The 19,248-nt window shown below is 48.7% G+C and overlaps 1 protein-coding gene across 6 annotated transcripts; it reads right to left on the reverse strand.

Moving 5' to 3' along the window:
• Positions 1-382: 382 nt before the first annotated feature.
• LOC142488015 (tyrosinase-like) lies at positions 383-14,800 on the reverse strand. Of its 6 annotated transcripts, none has more exons than XM_075588346.1 (6): positions 14,619-14,800; positions 10,022-10,174; positions 5,495-6,313; positions 3,184-3,397; positions 1,984-2,125; positions 383-1,342 (listed from the first exon to the last, which is right to left on the reverse strand). In XM_075588346.1, exons 3-6 carry the CDS (start codon positions 6,287-6,289, stop codon positions 1,162-1,164), a joined length of 1,332 nt encoding a protein of 443 aa, XP_075444461.1. In that variant the 5' UTR covers positions 6,290-6,313; positions 10,022-10,174; positions 14,619-14,800; the 3' UTR covers positions 383-1,161. The 6 variants fall into 6 exon arrangements, with proteins under 6 accessions (XP_075444461.1, XP_075444459.1, XP_075444460.1 ...); XM_075588344.1 differs by having other exon boundaries at positions 14,616-14,800; XM_075588345.1 differs by having other exon boundaries at positions 10,022-10,185; positions 14,616-14,800.
• Positions 14,801-19,248: the final 4,448 nt, after the last annotated feature.

Consider the following 19,248-nt stretch of genomic DNA (forward strand, 5'->3'; position numbering starts at 1 on the left):
CTGCTTTTTAAAAGCCCTTTTCCTTTGCCCGGGTTACAGGGAAACATGTGTACAATAACTCATACATTTAAACCATGATATTATTATCACCACCTTATACCTGGTGGGAAACACAAAGACATTTTTAATACAATTACAGTGTTACTGCCAGTACTGGGTCGCAGAGCTGGCACTCTATAATTCCCCAATATGGCTCAGGGTCACAGAGCCGAGCATAATACCTTTATTTGCTGGCCTGGGTACCCCCTCACGTCACAGGGATCACCTAAAATGAGCAGCGTAATTTGTTACTTGAAGGTGGTCAATTGAGTATAAAATACTAGAGCAACCACAAGAGTTTTAAATACAACACTGGCCTGGGAAGAACTGAATAAAACAGGGCTGAATATTATTCTTTATTTCCTCATAGAATAAGAAACAGAGTAAAACATTAATAGTCAGCTTTATATGTGTATTTTGTGCAATATGTCTGGTAATAGAAGCAATACATTGTCAGAAAGAATGCATTAAATAGAATACTAAAACCCAGAGCGCGAAAACATTACAGATTGCAGATTGGTCAGCACCAGCGCAGTGTCAAATATTTACATGAGGAATTGTGGACACTAAAACTTGGATTCAAATCTCCCCGGCGACACTGACAGGCTACGAAACGGAAATAGAAAAAAGCAAAAAGAAGATGTTTCCAGAACAAGAAAAGTAACAAAAAAGTTTGTCCATCATCGGAAACAAAAAAAAATAATGAAAAGAAGATTCCTGCTTTGGCTCACGGCCGACGTTACGCGGTGGGGGGTTGTTTTGCTCATTTTGTTCTCCTGGAGCTTTTCTTATCTTGTTTTCTCAGTTTGAGAGATTGTTACAATCACAGACAAAGAGAAGAACGTGGTGAGTCCGGTTACTGACTGGTCACTGATTACTTGCTCCCTCTCTGAGTGCGGACTGATGGGTCACTGATTACTTGCTCCCTCTCTGAGTGCGGACTGATGGGTCACTGATTACTTGCTCCCTCTCTGAGTGCTGACTGATGGGTCACTGATTACTTGCTCCCTCTCTGAGTGCTGACTGATGGGTCACTGATTACTTGCTCCCTCTCTGAGTGCTGACTGATGGGTCACTGATTACTTGCTCCCTCTCTCAGTGCTGACTGATGCCTCTGTTGCTTCACATATCCTGATATGTTGAATATTTGTATCCATAATCTGTTGACTTCCGGAGGAGATCTTTGTTCCTATAACACGGAAAGTATGGGGTGGAGCACTCGTTGGGGCCTTGTCCCAGCTCATTATTGTCAGGATATGTACTAGGGGTTCCATTATATTTGTGTATCCAGGTCTCCAAGATCCTGCAATAGAAATGTGCGTAAGAATGTATCTGAATATTCTTGTACAGAAATCTAGTGAAACCTGTAACCTTCCCTCTGACTAACGTTCTGCCCACCCCAAATTACTTCTTCCACCCTGTAACCTAATATCCACTCTCAATGTTTAGTCTAACCCACAACCTCTCATCCTCTCGCTAAGCTTTCTTTCAGCCTACACTCTGTACATTTCGTTTGAGCCTCATCATCCTAGGCTTTATCTAAGGTCATATATCTACACTTTATCCTCAGCTTCCCTCTCTGCATTGTTCCATAAACTCCTATCATAATATAGTCAAACTTTATAACTTTTCTTCCACTCAATCGAAACCCGAGTTCCCCACACTACAATATAATCTTCTGTCACTTGGCTCCCACCTTCATACAACTTCTACACTTCATCCACGCTGTCCCTTCTAGTTCCATCCTGACCCTTACCATGACTCCCCCTCTCCTCATTACCTTTCTTTAATTCAGTGTCCCCCTTCCTCCCAATTCTCACCAGCTCTGACACAACTCTTACAGTCACCATGAAGCCACCCGTGGTCACTTTTACATGCATGTCCTGTGGGGACCGATAACTGGGAATGGGTTACAATCGAGAGTTGCCTTGTGCTGGAACTTACTTGTCAATGAAACCGTGGTGCAGCACAAACATTGGGTCATTACTGGAGATGGGCGTTTGGGATATGGTCCCTCCCATGTACATATGGACCAGGTTGTGCATGTTCCTTTCCAAGGTCATCCCATCTGATGGCCTCAAGAAACCTGACGCACGGAAAGAATACATCTGGATATACTGTGCAATCAATTTGCAACATCATCAAAATGTACAACACTTGCTTTTTGAGGTTCTGCCCTCGGAAACCTAATATCTGAGCAAAAAAGGTTACAACAAAACCACGGACCTGGGGCATGTAAGTGATGCAAACAGAATGCACAACTGTGGGAATATTAATATATTTCATAGTAATATTGTGATGGCTGCTCATTATAACTCCCCCACTAACTGCTCCTATAATCCTTCCCCAAAATCCCCTCCCCTAATTGCTCTTATAACTGCTCCCTACAACTCCTCCCCTAACCACTCCTATAACCCCTCCCCTAAACACTCATAACCTCTCCATATAACCTTTTCCTATAACTCCTCTCCTAACTGCTCCTATAACTGCTCCCTAAAACTCCTCCCCTAACCACTCCTATAACGCTCCCTATAACTCTTCCCCTAACTGCTCCTATAACCACTCCCTATAATTCCTCCCATAACCACTACTATAACCGCTCCCTATAACTCCTACCCTAACCACTCCTATAACCGCTCCCTATAACTCCTCCCCTAACTGCTCCTATAACCACTCCCTATAACTCCTCCCATAACCACTACTATTACCGCTCCCTATAACTCCTCCCCTAACTGCTCCTATAACCATTCCCTATAACTTCTCCCCTAACTACTCCTAAAATCGCTTACTTTAACGCCTCCCCTAACAGGCTCCTATAACCACTCCCGATAATTACTTTCCTAACTGCTCCTATAACTGCTCTCTTTGTCTTCTCCCCTAACTGCTCCTATTTCCGTCCCTTCTAACTCCTCCAATAATTGCTCCTATTTCGTATACCTCCTCCCTTAACTGGTTCTACAACTGATCCCTATAACTCCTCCCCTAACGGCTTTCATAATGCCTCCCTATTATTGCTCTAAACCCTCCCTATAACTTCTCAATAATCACTTCCGGTAACTCCTCCCCTACCTGCTTCTGGACAGAAGGGAAGATGGTTCAGATCTCAGGGCAGAGAGACTCACTTATAGAGAGTAAGCTCTATACCTTCTAGGGCATTACGGAAGCTTCGTCTTGCTGTGTTGTTATATGGGAGGGTGTCGAAGTCTCCCCACTTGAGTGTGTCCTCCACATCTTGGAATGAGGGCAGCCTGTTAGCCAGAGGGTTGGTGCCGGGCTTCCTGTGCAGCCTTTCCATCTGGTACTCCTCACTAGCAACTGGGCAGGTAGCGTCTGGGTAATAAAACCCACTGCAAATAGACTGAAGGGTAAAGAGAAGACACAGAGATGGTAATTCCTCGTTTTTCTCTTGGTATAGAAGATGGAGACCCAGTTGTAATCTGGGATCCTGAATACTCTTGGCCCCTCATTCAGAAAGCCTCGATAAGGCTCTTATCGAGCACTTATCGACCAAAATGGCTACTCGTATTCAGAAAGCCTCGATAAGTGCTCGATAACGGCCTGTACCGACGCAAACTTTTATGATCAAAAGAAAATCAGCCGCTTATCGACCATTTTCGGGAGGATCATAAACTCGCGTGATTCAGATACCCGAGAGTCGGCTGTCACGGCCTATCGCAGCCCTAAAAGGCGATCTTCTCCACAAATCCAAATCACCTCAAAATGTAGGTAAATTGGTGGGGAGATGCCTCGATGAGCTGCGATGTGTCGGGAGAAAAAAATCAGGCCCTTTTCCTGCCTTGGATTGATGCCGGGGGTCTCCGGAGCTGATAGCCATTAATACCAGCTCCCGAGGCCCCCGGCATGCATCCGATGCAGGAAAAATGCATGTACAGCAACTTCATTACCTTAGCGGCTAACCGCTAAGGCAATGAAGGGGTTAAACAACCATGCCAGGCTTACTGGGGCTAGCAAGGGTGGGTGAAGGGGGAATTTGGCCCTTAGTGGCTGTTTAGGCCTTGCGGGGGGGTTGCGGGGAGACTTAACCCCTTCATTACCTTAGCGGTTAATACCGCTAAGGTAATAAAAGGTTTAACCCAACCGCTACCCACCCGCAAGTTCTAGACACCCATCCTTAGGGCTAATACCCCTTCACCCATCCGTGAAGCCTAAGCACCCACCCCGGACTGACTATACCCACCCTGTACCCATTGACACCCGCTAGTGTTAATCCCTTACCACATGGCCTAGCATGTAAATTGTATTTCCCCAAAGTTATAATGTTGCCGTTTTCTGGCAGGTGCTTGAAAACAGTTAGAGTCCCATGCAAAGGGGCGGAGGAGTTAGTCACACCCCTAGTATTAAAAGGGACTCCCATACAAATTAGGGCAGTCCCTGGGAAGCTGGTGCCTGGGAGTACCTGGGGATCCAGTCCCTGGTGGGTTTACTGTTCCAGTGCTGGATCTGGCTCCTCTTGAGCCTAGTCCTGCCCAGGGGAGTGGTGATGCCCCCTGGGAAAGGACACTACTACTGGTCCAGGTTGTGGAGGCCTATCTGACCAGAAGAGGGGTGGTTGTACCAAGGCCTAAGCATGGGGGTGTAAGGTGCATGGATATGGACTAATTGCTACCTGTACCCCTGCTCTCAATAAAGTCCCAGATGCACTGTTACTGGCACTCCAGAGTATTTCTTTTCTTCAAGAGTTCCTGCGGGGAATAGATCCCTGGCTCTGGCGGGGCCCTTGCAGGTGGAGGCGCTGCACCACCTTACCTACTTCAAGCTCCCTGTCGAGGAGGCCCAGATTCCTGGAATACTTACAGGTGAGCACCACTAACAACATATACCCATCGATCTCCTATTGGGTGGGGGGTGGGGGGAGAGGGGGGAGAGGGGGGAGAGGGGGGAGAGGGAGGGAGGGATAGCAGTGTTATATACATATGCTAGAGTTCAATAAAAGTTCTGGCTGTTATACCCCATATATAGTGTAGTGTATTTAATGTGTCCGTGTTCGTTAATGGGTGGGTGAGGACATATGACACTATTTTTTTATTTTTATATATTTTTCTATCAATGCCCTGTGCTCCGCTGCACATGAAGAATTAGAGACATGGAAGAGGCGCCCGTGGAGATGGTAGGGACAAATAAAGTAAAGAAAGGTTAATATACTTAAATATATATAATAAAACCGTCAAGAAGTGTAAAAGTGCCAGAAGTAAAATAGCGTCTGAGGTCTTAACAAATGGGATGTGAAATGGCATATTAGGCGAGACAGACGTTTAGTGAACACTGTGCTCGAAAGTTTGTATTAAATATATTTCCAGAACAAGTGAAAAGAGGAAGAGATTTATATAGAAAGAGAAATGTGGAAATGAGAAAATAAACCTAATCTACTAGACAGAGAAATAGAAACAAACCAGTTAGAAAGAGGATAGCAAGTTATAAACAAGACATGACTCACCTTCCAGAATGAGAAGTGGGAGTATGGGTTTATGATCCCTTGCACATCATTATCTCCCATGAAGTCGTTAGTACAGATTGAGCAATTATTCTCTCCACGCCAATCATAATATGGAAGAGCAAAATCCTTATCCCCGGTCATGAGCTGAATTTGTTTCTCTAAGAAGATGAGTCCCAGGCGATGCCAGCCAGGAAAAGCTGGGCCCTCGTGGGCATAGTTATGTGAGCTATCGAAGGAGCTGTTCAGGAGAATTGGCTTCATAGAGTAGTAATGGATCCAAGAGAACACATCATAAATGGAAGCATCCACAAAGCGATACGTGTCTCGGTGGTGTCTGTCTCCAGTGGTCAGGACAACAAAGTCTTTGCTCTTTGTGGTCTTCGCCAGAGCCAAGTAACTGAAGAATCTTTTTCTCTCCACAAAGCAAAGCTCCCGGATCTCTCTCCGAACCACAATCTTTTGTTGATCACATTTATCTCCAAAGTAACCAAATTTGCAGTCACCGCAGTTGAAACCGCTGTAGTTTCCATTGCACTCACACATACTGTCATAATAGTATAGGGGCCAGCCCAGGCGGTCATCATCATACTGGGGGACTTGACCAGCTACGAATCCTTGGAAAACTAACATATTCCGACATTGACCCCGTCTGGCACCGGTACCACAGGGGCTTCCATCCTCCCAGGCTGGGCAGCAGCTTTTGGTACGGAAAGCTTCATCTGTAGTGCAGGCTCTGGGGAACTGGCTGTGCACTGCGCTGAGACAGAGGGTGAGGAAGGTACAGAGGAGAAGCATGTCTTCCTACAGCTACCAGGAATCCTATGTGTGGAGAGAGAGAGCAGGTTATAGAGGCACCCTGAGAACTCTCATACACCAGGTTCAAATGCACTAGACAAGCTGGTTGTGCCCTTTTGATACAGGGAGCCAGGGAATGGAATGTACTCCCCTTATCCATCAGAAACATCAAAGAACCGCCCACTAACAAAAAATAGATCAATATTTGATATCTATGTGGCACTTTGAAATCACCTTTCCGAACCTTGATTGATTCTTCGCTCCACCTTTGGAGTTTTTAAAAAGCACGTAGGAGCTGGGTAATCTCTGTGTATGCGCTATGCAAGACATGAGATAGAATGACACTAACCTGTATACGTCCTGTACCATCACTAGGAGCTGGGTTATCTCTGTGTGTATGCGCTATGCAAGACATGAGATAGAAGGACACTGACCTGTATTCGTCCTGTACCATCACTCGGAGCTGGGTTATTACCTAATAAATAGGGACCACACACACACAGACCAGGGTCACTCACTGACACGGTCATCTGCTAATAAATAGGGACCACACACACACAGACCAGGGACACTCACTGACACGGTCATCTGCTAATAAATAGGGACCACACACACAGACCAGGGTCACTCACTGACACGGTCATCTGCTAATAAATAGGGACCACACACACACAGACCAGGGTCACTCACTGCCACGGCCATCTGCTAATATATAGGGACCACACACACACAGACCAGGGTCACTCACTGACACGGCCATCTGCTAATATATAGGGACCACACACACCGAGACCAGGGTCACTCACTGACACGGTCATCTGCTAATAAATAGGGACCACACACACAGACCAGGGACACTCACTGACACAGCCATCTGCTAATAAATAGGAACCACTGTGACAGTGAAGGGTTACCCAGGCTCACTAATGAAGGTTCAGTCCACTGGGTTAACCCTGATCTGTGTGTTGAGGTCCTAGAGTGCCAGCTCTTAGACCTAGATGTCAGAAATGCATTTCTATGACTGTGTGAAAATTTTGCGATATTAAAGATTTTTCTGTGTTTTGCCTTTCTCGGGGTGCTTGGACCAGGAGATTTCTAGGCTGTAAGTTTCAGGGTGGGTTTGCCGGAGAAAGTCTTCACAGAATGTGTCTATGTATCGGGGTTCCAGAGTTATGGGATACCCCAAAAGTTGGTTACGGGAATCAAGTGAGATTCTCGGATACAGCCAAGCACATTGCCCCGGGCAAATGTCTACCCTGAAAACATTCTTTCGACTCAACGCCAGGATTCCTGCTGCAGCATAATCCAGAGAAGGTAAACGGGACATGTAGGGGTTAATGTATATCTGCAATCTACAGGGGATAGCTAATATAAGGAGGGGTGCCCAGATACATGCCCAGGTACCCTGAACCTAGTATAGGGATTCAGGGGATGCTCCAGCTATATGATAAAGCTGTGAGTGTTTTTGTGTGTAAAAAGTTTAAAGTCATTTCTAGAGTTTGGCAAGGATGAGTCTAATAAGTGTAGACAGTATATCATCCCCTTACTCCATCCCTGACACCAGAACAGGGATTTACACATTTTTATCAAAAGATACAGGACACAGAATATTTTATTAACGAGTTATGTTTAATAGGTACAGTATATGATAACCTGTGAATGAACTGTGGGATTTCCAAGTCATGGATTCCGAGGGACCAGATGGCTACCAAGCTTTGTGCCTATGGGTCTGTGCAGAGTCTGGACTTGAAAGCCTCAGGGATGCCAAGGTGTTAGAACAGGCGGGGTACTGCAGTTATACTTGAGTACCTGCATCCTGGGCTAACACAGGGCTATTCGGCAACCATTTGCCCTGCCCCAGACTCTGTGGAGCATGGACAGTGGGCTCAGTATGCAGAGAGGCAGAGGTGCCAGGTTGGTGCATGCCCCCTGGCAGACTGAGAAAAGTACCGGCAAAATGGTGAATGACTGGCAGGAGAATTCCCATGCTCTGATAGGCTGTGGAGGTTTGTGAATAGGACACTGAAACCCATAAGAAACCTTGCAGCCAAATCAGGAGCCAAGCCAGCGCCAAACCATCAGTGGAAAATTCAAAGATGCTCTGTGCTGAATAGACGCATGCCGGCTTCAAAGATTTTGAGTGAGAACATTTTCTAAGTCCCGCTTTTTGAGAACATAGTGGTCGCGGCTGGCATTGCATGCCGAAATCAGTTCCAGGACTTTCGTGAGTACCTCCCGGTCATTGGAAAGGGCTCCTACAGAGGCCATTTTTGTAAATTTCATTTCAAGGATGATTTTATTCGTTAGCCCCCTTCCCAGTAAGTGTGTTAACTGTGTAAATTGTGTTCCATTGTGTGCAGGTATTTTCCTGAAATAAATTACAATTTATTTTATCTCCTTGCTTTGCTCAAGCAATGATCCCGGTATAAAAAGGTGTTGATAAAGCTGGTCTCCCATGACAACCACACACACACACAGACCAGGGACACTCACTGACACGGTCATCTGCTAATCAATAGGGACCACACACACACAAAGAACAGGGATACTCATTGATATTATCCTCCATGTATAAAACTAATAAAATCAAATATCAGTTACCTGTGAGCTGCAAATGTCAGCTACGAGAGCTGAGATATCTGCTACCTGTGACCTGCAGATGTCTGTATGTGTCCTGAGATCTAAGTTACGTGTCCTGTGATGTCAGCTACCTGTGACCTGCAGATGTTGGCTACATGTCCTGAGATGTAAGTTACCTGTGACCTGCAGATGTTGGCTACATGTCCTGAGATGTAAGTTACCTGTGACCTGCAAGTGTGAGCTACGTGTCCTGAGATGCCAGTTACCTGTGGGCTGCAGATATCGGCTACGTGTCCTGCGATGTCAGTTACCTGTAAGCTACAGATGTCTGTACGTGTCCTGAGATGTCAGTTACCTGTGAGCTGCAGATGTCTGTACGTGTCCTGAGATGTAAGTTACCTGTGAGCTGCAGGTGTCTGTACGTGTCCTGAGATGTAAGTTACCTGTGACCTGCAGATGTTGGCTACGTGTCCTGTGATGTCAGTTACCTGTGAGTTGCCGATATCGGCTACTTGTCCTGAGATGTAAGTTACCTGTGACCTGCAGATGTTGGCTACATGTCCTGAGATGTAAGTTACCTGTGACCTGCAAGTGTGAGCTACGTGTCCTGAGATGCCAGTTACCTGTGGGCTGCAGATATCGGCTACGTGTCCTGAGATGTCAGTTACCTGTAAGCTACAGATGTCTGTACGTGTCCTGAGATGTAAGTTACCTGTGAGCTGCAGGTGTCTGTACGTGTCCTGAGATGTCAGTTACCTGTGAGCTGCAGGTGTCTGTACGTGTCCTGAGATGTCAGTTACCTGTGAGCTGCAGATGTCTGTACGTGTCCTGAGATGTAAGTTACCTGTGAGCTGCAGGTGTCTGTACGTGTCCTGAGATGTCAGTTACCTGTGAGCTGCAGGTGTCTGTACGTGTCCTGAGATGTAAGTTACCTGTGAGCTGCAGGTGTCTGTACGTGTCCTGAGATGTCAGTTACCTGTGAGCTGCAGGTGTCTGTACGTGTCCTGAGATATCAGTTACCTGTGAGCTGCAGATATCTGTATGTGTCCTGAGATGTCAGTTACCTGTGAGCTGCAGATGTCTGTACGTGTCCTGAGATGTAAGTTACCTGTGAGCTGCAGGTGTCTGTACGTGTCCTGAGATGTCAGTTACCTGTGAGCTGCAGATGTCGTTCTCCTTTTCAGTCTCTGGAGATCTCTGAGTGTTGGGAAGTCAGAATCTGTGAGCAGCAGCTGAATCCTCTCAGGTCTGTCTGCTCCGGACACACATAGCTCAGATTGAGCCAGTGTTTTATAAGTACAGGAGCTGACATGTTTCTCACCAGAGGAAGAGGGAAGTGAGGATGTTTTTAGAAAGGGGGCTGTGCCCTCTATGATGAATTAAATTTAATTGTCGCAGTCTGAGCTGCCTCGTGTCATCATTCCAGAGGGGATTAATAAGGTAGCAGAGGTTTAAGTCACAGATATGATGCAGTGTAAGTAATAGGATGCAGTGTTATTCCATAGTAATACAGCTGTAGCTGTGTCACTGTCCCCTCTGGTGTGTTATTGTGCTGTATTCTGCACTAGCACGGAACGTAATGAAAACTCCGTGATAATCTGCGGTATAACAGGATATATTGTGTTATCTGTGAGAACAATGTCCCATGCTACGTCTGTATGTCTAGGATTGCTATACGGTGTTAATATACGCTACACTACACAATACTATCATACACAGTGTGTGACATTACTACCGTGTTATTAATATTATACCGTGTGTGTGACATTATTACACAGTATTATTATACATTGTGTGTTACATTATTACATAGTTATTATACAGTGTGTGTATGTGTTTGTTACATTATTAAATAGTTATTATACAGTGTGTGTGTGTTACATTATTACATAGTTATTATACAGTGTGTGTGTAACATTATTACATAGTGTTATTATACAGTGTGTGTGTAACATTATTACAGTGTGTATTTAACATTATTACATACTGTAGTGTTTTTATAGTGTGTGTGTGTGTGTGTGTGTAACATTATTACATACTGTAGTGTTTTTATACAGTGTGTGTGTGTAACATTATTACATAGTAGTAATTATACAGTGTGTGTGTGTAACATTATTACATAGTGTTATTATACAGTGTGTGTGTGTGTGTGTGTGTGTGTGTGTGTGTGTGTGTGTGTGTGTGTGTGTGTGTGTGTGTGTGTGTGTGTGTGTGTGTGTGTGTGTGTGTGTGTGTGACATTATTACATAGTGTTTTATAGTGTGTGTGTGTGTGTGTGTGTGTGTGTGTGTGTGTGTGTGTGTAACATTATGGCATAGTGTTATTACACAGTGTGTGTGTGTGTGTGTGTGTGTGTGTGTGTGTGTGTGTGTGTGTGTGTGTGTGTGTGTGTGTGTGTGTGTGTGTGTGTGTGTGTAACATTATAACATAGTGTTTTTATACAGTGTGTGTGTGTAACATTATTACATAGTGTTATTATACAGTGTGTATGTGTGTGTAACATTATTGCATAGTGTTATTATACAGTGTGTAGGTGTGTGTGTGTGTGTGTGTGTGTGTGTGTGTGTGTGTGTGTGTGTGTGTGTGTGTGTGTGTGTGTGTGTGTGTGTGTGTGTGTGTGTGTGTGTGTGTGTGTGTGTGTGTGTGTGTGTGTGCGCGCGAGTGTGTGTGTGTATAACATTATTACATAGTGTTTTTATACAGTGTGTGTGTTATTATATTTTTACTTTTACTGAACCTTGGCTCTCAGATTGGGACTCTGCTATAGAGGTTGCACTCTCTTGTGCTGCCCTTTCCTTCTGTTATACTCCTCACTGAGATTTCTTCTCTCTAGTCACTGCCATTTCCAGGCATAACCTGTTCCTCATAACTATCTCCTTTCTACCTCTTTCACTTCTACTGCTCTCTATAACTTTATATTTGTTTCCCTCAATGTCCTTTACCTGTAAAACTCCTTCACACTTGTTATCTACCAAGCACCTTCTCTCCCCACCATTAAGTTAAATCTGAAAACACACCTTTCAAAAGAAGCATCCCAATAGCCCAGACTCATGGCTACTATCCCACATCCACAATCACTCCTACCAACCACTGTGGCCACGCACTGCCATCTACAGCACGTATTCCCTCATCTGCTGCCTCTGTAAGTCTCCCATCACATCACTTAGATTGTAAACTCTCCGGGGCAGGGATTTCCTTTCCTTCTGTCTCATTTTGTATGTTGCACTTGTTGTATTATTATTCCCTGTATTGTATTCTCTCTTTTGTAAAGAGCCAAGTACTCTGTGGGTGCTAGATACTTACTTTCCTCCGAGTCGCAGAAAAAAAAAGGATTTTCCCTTGGCTCCGAGGTTAGGTGAGAGCCACAATCACTATAATAGCTCAAGGACTGCCTGCCGCTGGGAAATGCTGAGAGGCAGTCATGAGGTGTATCAGGGTGGGTGTGTATATATATATATATATATATATATATATATATATATATATATATATATATATATATATATATATATATATATATATACACAGTGTTCGACAATCCTATACATTTACTCGCCCGGGGCGTGTGGATTTAACCCCCGGGCGAGTAAATATTGGCCCAAGCAGCACACGTGTTTTTTTTTAAATTTCCCCTGTTCGCGCTCAAATTTCCCCCGTTCGCGGCAATTTATTTTTTAAATAAATAAATAAGTAATCTCCCTCCCTGATTGGAGGAAGAGGGCCGGCTGGCAGCTCTGGGTCCCCTCAGGTCCCCGGATGAAGGCTGGGAGGGGGGGTCCCCGGATGTAGGCTGGGAGGGGGGGTCCCCGGATGTAGGCTGGGAGGGGGGGTCCCCGGATGTAGGCTGGGAGGGGGGGTCCCCGGATGTAGGCTGGGAGGGGGGGTCCCCGGATGTAGGCTGGGGGGGGGGTCCCCATCCCCGGATGTAGGCTGGGGGGGGTCCCCGTGGCTGCTGCTGCTGCCCAGGGCTGGAAGACAAGGTAGGCGCTTCCCCTCCGTCCCACGCTCCTTTGGCACCCGCGCGGGCAGGGTAATAGGAGCGGGGAAGAAGGGAAGCAGCCTGGCGGGAGGTAAAGGGAGGGGGATGCGCGTGCACACGCGCTGGAGGGGGGGGGGGGGTTGGCAAAGTTCACGGCCACGTTTCCCATTGGGGAGGTTGGTGTGGCCCGTGCGGCTGTTCCCAGCATGGCTGCCTGACCCCCCTCCTGGCTGCAGCCTGGGCGCACGCGCAGCTTGCTACATTTCCCATCGGGGAGGTTGGTGGCCGTTCGCCTGTCCGGCTGTCCACCCACTGGTCCCTGATCCTCGCGCTAACCCCCCGATCCTCGCGCTGGCCCTCCCATCCTCGTGCTGACCCCCGATCCTCGCGCTGGCCCTCCCATCCTCGTGCTGACCCCCGATCCTCGCGCTGGCCCCCCCATCCTCGCGCTGGCCCCCCGATCCTCGCGCTGGCCCTCCCATCCTCGTGCTGACCCCCGATCCTCGCGCTGGCCCTCCCATCCTCGTGCTGACCCCCGATCCTCGCGCTGGCCCCCCCATCCTCGCACTGATCCCCGATCCTCCCGCTGGCCCCCCCATCCTCCCGCTGGCCCCCCCATCCTCCCGCTGGCCCCCCCATCCTCCTGCTGCCCCCCCCATCCTCCCGCAACTCCTGCCCGATCCCCTGACATGTGGAGCAGCATGTGGAGGACAAGCAGGCCCTGGAGGAACAGGTAGGCCCCCACCCTTCCAATGAATACCAACCCAGTCACCCACCCAGTGGCTGTGTGTCTGAGTGTGTGTCTGAGTGTCTGTGAGTGTGTGTGAGTGTTTGTGTGTGAGTGTGTGTGAGTGTTTGTGTGTGAGTGTCTGTGAGGGTGTCTGTGAGTGTGGGTGTCTGTGAGTGTGGGTGTCTGTGAGTGTGTCTGAGTGTGGGTGGGTGTGAGTGTGTGTATTTGTGTGTCTGTGAGTGTGGGTGTCTGTGAGTGTGGGTGTGATTGTGTGTTTGTGTCTGTGAGTGTGTGTGTGTGTCTGTCTGTGTGTGTATCTGTGTGTGTATCTGTGTGTGAGTGTATGTGTCTGTGAGTGTTTGTGTGTGTGTGTGTCTGTATGTGTCTGTGAGTGTATGTGTCTGTGAGTGTATGTGTCTGTGAGTGTACTGTATGTGTCTGTGAGTGTATGTGTCTGTGAGTGTATGTGTCTGTGAGTGTTTGTGTGAGAGTGTTTGTGTGAGTGAGTGTTTGTGTGAGTGAGTGTTTGTGTGAGTGAGTGAGTGTTTGTGTGAGTGAGTGTTTGTGTGAGTGAGTGTTTGTGTGAGTGAGTGTTTGTGTGAGTGAGAGTTTGTGTGTCTGTGAGTGTTTCTGTGAGTGTTTGTGTGTGTTTGAGTCTGTGAGTGTGTCTGTGAGTGTTTGTGTGTGTCTGTGAGTGTGTGTCTGTGAGTGTGTGTCTGTGAGTGTATGTGACTGTGAGTGTATGTGTCTGTGAGTGTATGTATCTGTGAGTGTATGTGTCTGTGAGTGTATGTGTCTGTGAGTGTATGTGTCTGTGAGTGTATGTGTCTGTGAGTGTATGTGTGTCTGTGAGTGTTTGTGTGTGTCTATGAATGTTTGTGTGTGTCTGTGAGTGTGTGTCACCCTCTCCTGGTGTCACCCTCTCCCGGTGTCACCCTCTCCCTGTGACACCCTCTCCCTGTGACACCCTCTCCCTGTGTCACCCTCTCCCTGTGTCACCCACTCCCTGTGTATAGGCATTGCGTGATAATAATCACCACCATCCGGTTCTTGCTTTCTGTCCTTGATGGAATCCGGTCTCAGAACAGGATGGGCCCACGTCCCAGCCGATATCAGGGGCCAACGGATGTGAAACATTCATCAAGAGTCCAAAAAAGTGTGGCTCTGTAGTTCTCAAGCCTCTGTAGCACCGGCGCAAGGATCGGTCCGTTCCTGCGCTGTGTGATGACGTAATGTCGTAGCGTCCGACGTGATGACGCTCCCTTACGCGTTTCGTCACTCAACGGGTGACTTTCTCAAAGGGCGATACTGAGAAGGGGTACGTCCGCTATTTATATATACAATCTAATGCTGCTTAGAGGGGATTTCCAGCACACCCGATCTGCCCTGGAGAGGCTCCCGCGGCTGCGATGCGGAGTGGAGATGGAAGAAGCCTGTCCCTCGTGGCCCCCTCTGCTAACCCGGTCTGAGCGTCGGGAGGTGTCCGGGTGGGAGCCGTGTGTGTGTCTTTTTCTTCTCCTTTCCCCCTCCTCCCATCAACCCCAAAAGCTCCTGCAACCGCCGTGAAATTGAAACCAGCGTGGCTATGAGGAAGCACCGGCTGAGCCGAGACACGGGAGCGGCGAACGGTCTGTGGTGGGGCCCGGGGGAGGGGAGGGTTGTTGTTTGGGGGGATGCCCGGTCTGAGTCTGGGGGGGATGCCCAGTCTAGCCCGGTCCCTAGCCCGGTCCCTAGCCTGGTCCCTAGCCTACCGATCCAGAGCACTGAGCCTGACATGGCTCCTGGCCCGTAGCTCAAAAACTGTTGAGCTATATACACGGTTTCCCCTGCGGCCGCACTCACGGTTACAATCAATGTTACACATACTGTTATGTTCACTGCAATCCCTATGGCTAAACTTTATTCTGCAAATGCCTGTATGTACATAAGTTTCTCAAGGGCAGTCTCCCCCCACCCCCCTCTCCCCTCTCCTCTCTCCCCCCTTTCCTCCCTCCCCCCCCTCTCCTCTCTTCCCCCCTCTCTCCCCTCCCCCCTCTCTCTCCCCTCTCCTCTCTCCCCCCCTCCTCTCCCCCCCTCTCCTCTCTCCCCTCCCCTCTCCTCTCTCCCCCTCTCCTCTCACCCCCTCTCCTCCTTTCTCTCCCCCCTCCTCCTTTATCTCCCCCCCTCCTCCTTTCTCAACTCCCACTCCTCCTTTCTCTCCCCCCTCCTCCTCCTTTCTCTCCCCCCTCCTCCTCCTTTCTCTCCCCCCCTCCTCCTTTCTCTCCCCCTCTCTTCTCCCCCCTCCTCTTCCCCCCTCCTCTTCCCCCCCTCCTCTTTCCCCCCCTCTTCCTTTCTCTCCGTCCCTGCTCCTTTCTCTCCCCCCTCCTCCTTCTTCCCACCCTCCTCTTTCCCCCCTCTTCCTTTCCTTTCTCTCCCCCCTCCTCCTTTCTCTCCCCCCTCCTCCTTCTTCCCCCCTCCTCTTACCCCCCCTCCTCTTACCCCCCCCTCCTCTTACCCCCCCCTCCTCTTACCCCCCCTCCTCTTACCCCCCCTCCTCTTACCCCCCCTCCTCCTCTCCTCCCCCCTCCTCTTTCCCCCCCTCCTCTTTCCCCCCCTCCTCCTCTTTCCCCCCTCCTCCTCTTTCCCCCCCCTTAGTTGTACCCACTGTCCCATATACGGCCATACTCAATGTTACAATTTCTGTTAGGAATACTGTTATGTCTACTGCTATATCTATTGTGTTATCTTATGCTGTGAATGCCTTGTATGTACAAAAGTTTCTCAAAAGCAGTCTCTGAGCCATCAGTTAACCCTTTACTACATTCCCCCTCCCCCTAGCTCCCTTCTCCCTCCCAGCCACCCCCCTCTCCCTCCCCCCTCTCCCTCCCCCCTCTCCCTTCCCCCCTCTCCCTCCCAACCCCCCCTCTCCCTCCCAGCCCCCCCTCTCCCTCCTCCCTCCCAGCCCCCCCCTCTCCCTCCCTCCCAGCCCCCCCTCTCTCTCCCTCCCTCCTAGCCTCCCCTCCCAGCCCCTCCTCCCCCCCTTGCCCCTCCTTCCCCCCCTTGCCCCTCCTTCCCCCCCTTGCCCCTCCTTCCCCCCCTTGCCCCTCCTTCCCCCTCCAGCCCCCTTCCAGCCCTTTCTCCCCCCCAGCCCCCTCTTCCCCCAGCCCCCTCCTCCCCCCAGCCCCCTCCTCTCCCCCCAGCCCCCTCCTCCCCCCCAGCCTCCTCCCCCTCCCCCCAGCCCCTCCTCCATTTCCCTGACCCCTCCTCCCCCTCCCAGCCCCTCCCCCTCCCAGCCCCCCCCCCCTTCCCAGCCCCCTCACCCTTCCCCTCCCCCCTCTCGTCTCCTCTCCTCCCCCCTCCTCTCACCCTCCCCCCTCCCTCCCTTCCTCCTCCCCCTACCCCCCAAAGATGGGGGCCACGTTGCCCCATTACTTAACCTACTGCTCCACAGCACAGAGCCCGACATGGCGCCTGGCTCGTAGCTCAAAAACTGCTGAGCCATACCTACTGTTTCATCTACGGCCACATTCACTGTTACAATTATTGTTATGCATTCTGTTATGTCTACTGCTATATCTAGAGTTATACCTTATGCTGCAGATGCCTGTATATACAGAAATTACACACAAGCAGTTTTGGAGTCACCAGTTAGCCCTTTGCTACCTCCCCCTCCCCCCCTATGGCCCCAGCCATGAGACTCCCACTGTTTAAGCTTGGACCCAACCCACAGACAGAGGCCGCGTAGCCCCAGTTCCTAACATATTGCCCTATAGGACTGAGCCCAACATAGCTCCTGGCCCGTAGCTCAAAAACTGCTGAGCTATACCCACTGTTTCATCTACGGCCTCACTCACTGTTACAACTACTTTGATGCATCCTGTCATGTTTACGGCTATATCTATGGTTACACCTTATGCTGCAAATGCCTGTATGTATATAAGTTACTCAAAAGCAGTTTCGGAACCACCAGTCAACCCTTTGCTGCATTCCCCTCCCCTCATCCCCCCTTCTTTCTTTCTCCCCCCCCCCCCCCAATAAGGTGCTGGAAGAACTGTTTCTGTGCACGACATGGGTTCTGATACCATATTCGTGATGTATTCCTCTGCTTTCTACCCACTTGGGTCTCCGCCTGCCCCCCCACCTCCCTGTCCCATTTCTCCCTCACCCCCCCACCGGTCCAAAGTCTATAAGAACGACTGCAGGATATAGGAGATAACTCGAGCTCCCCATACCGCCCCCCCCCCACTTCCGCACTAAAGAAGACCTTACATCAAGCAAATACCTGGGTCCGCGCCCTCCCTGCACGCCCGAACCTGAGCCGTTGGATCCCCTCCCATTGGGCCATACGCCCAAATGCCGGTACCCAATCCCGGCGGTATCCACTGGAGTTCCTTAGCAGACCTAATCCTACTTTACCTCTTGCTGCTGATTCTGTCCCAGCAGACTCTTCCCCCCCTCCCTCCGCCCCCCTACTCCCACCCCCCAAACCCCTCGTCTGGCCAACTTGAACCCCACATACAGAACACGACCCCCAAATGAGATTAAAATGATCTCCAATCTAAGATATAAGGATCCTCCCGGTGGAAAGGGCGCGATCCCAATGGGAATAACACTCCAACACCCAAATGGCTTGTCAGTCAGCAATCAAACTGGTTTCACTGAATGTGAAAGGTTTGAACAATAACAGAAAAAGAAGATTAGCGCTCCAGGAGCTGAAAAGGTCTAAGGGAGATATCATCTTCCTCCAAGAGACGTACTTTTCATCTTAAGAGCTGCCCAAATTAATTAGCAATGTATTCCAGACGGGTTTCTTCTCATCATTTAATAGTAAAAAGCGTGGAGTAGCTATTCTACTCAGACAAGGAACCCCATTCAATATTACCAAAACGACTTCAGATCCAGAGGGTAGATTTCTAATGGTATATGGCTCACTTGCGGGTACGGCGATCGCTCTGGTCAACATCTATGCGCCAAATGAAAATCAAACAGAATTCCTAAAAACAGTGTTAGAGAAGATTGATCCTAACTACCTATCCTCTTTGATTATAGGTGGGGATTTTAATATGGTGATCAACTCCAAAGAGGATAGAGTCTCAACTCTAAATCGCTCACAAAGAGCTTACTCCCAGAAAATGGAGAGACAATTCAAAGCGATCAATAGGGAATACTCCTTAATTGACATTTGGAGAATCCAACACCAGGGCCAAAGAGACTACACCTTCTATTCGGCGCCATACCAATCATACTCTCGTATAGACTATTTTTTTGCTACCAAAAATGTTCTGGAAGCCTCCACCAATTTGGACGTAGGCCCCATTACTTGGTCAGATCATGCCCCTATCACACTAACTCTTTCAACCCCATTTCAAAAATTGACCTCCTACACTTGGAAGCTGAATGACTCCCTACTGAACCACCCGGCAGTAGAAAAAGAAATTAAAGCGGCTCTTAGGGAGTATTTCGCTCCCAACGTAGGTACAGTCGAATCTCCGGCGGTACTGTGGGAAGCCCATAAGGCAGCAATCAGGGGAACTTTTATATCAATTGCATCTCACAGAAAGAAGGCCAAGGTAAAATTAATAACGGATCTGACAAATAAAATTATAAAGCTGGAACAGCAGCATAAATCCAACCCCTCGAAAAAAAATTACAAAATCTTGATGCAGCCAGAAACGAGCTAAAACAGTCCAA

This window comes from Ascaphus truei, chromosome 2 (genome assembly GCF_040206685.1).
Source record: "Ascaphus truei isolate aAscTru1 chromosome 2, aAscTru1.hap1, whole genome shotgun sequence".
NCBI classification, from domain to species: Eukaryota; Metazoa; Chordata; class Amphibia; order Anura; family Ascaphidae; genus Ascaphus; species Ascaphus truei.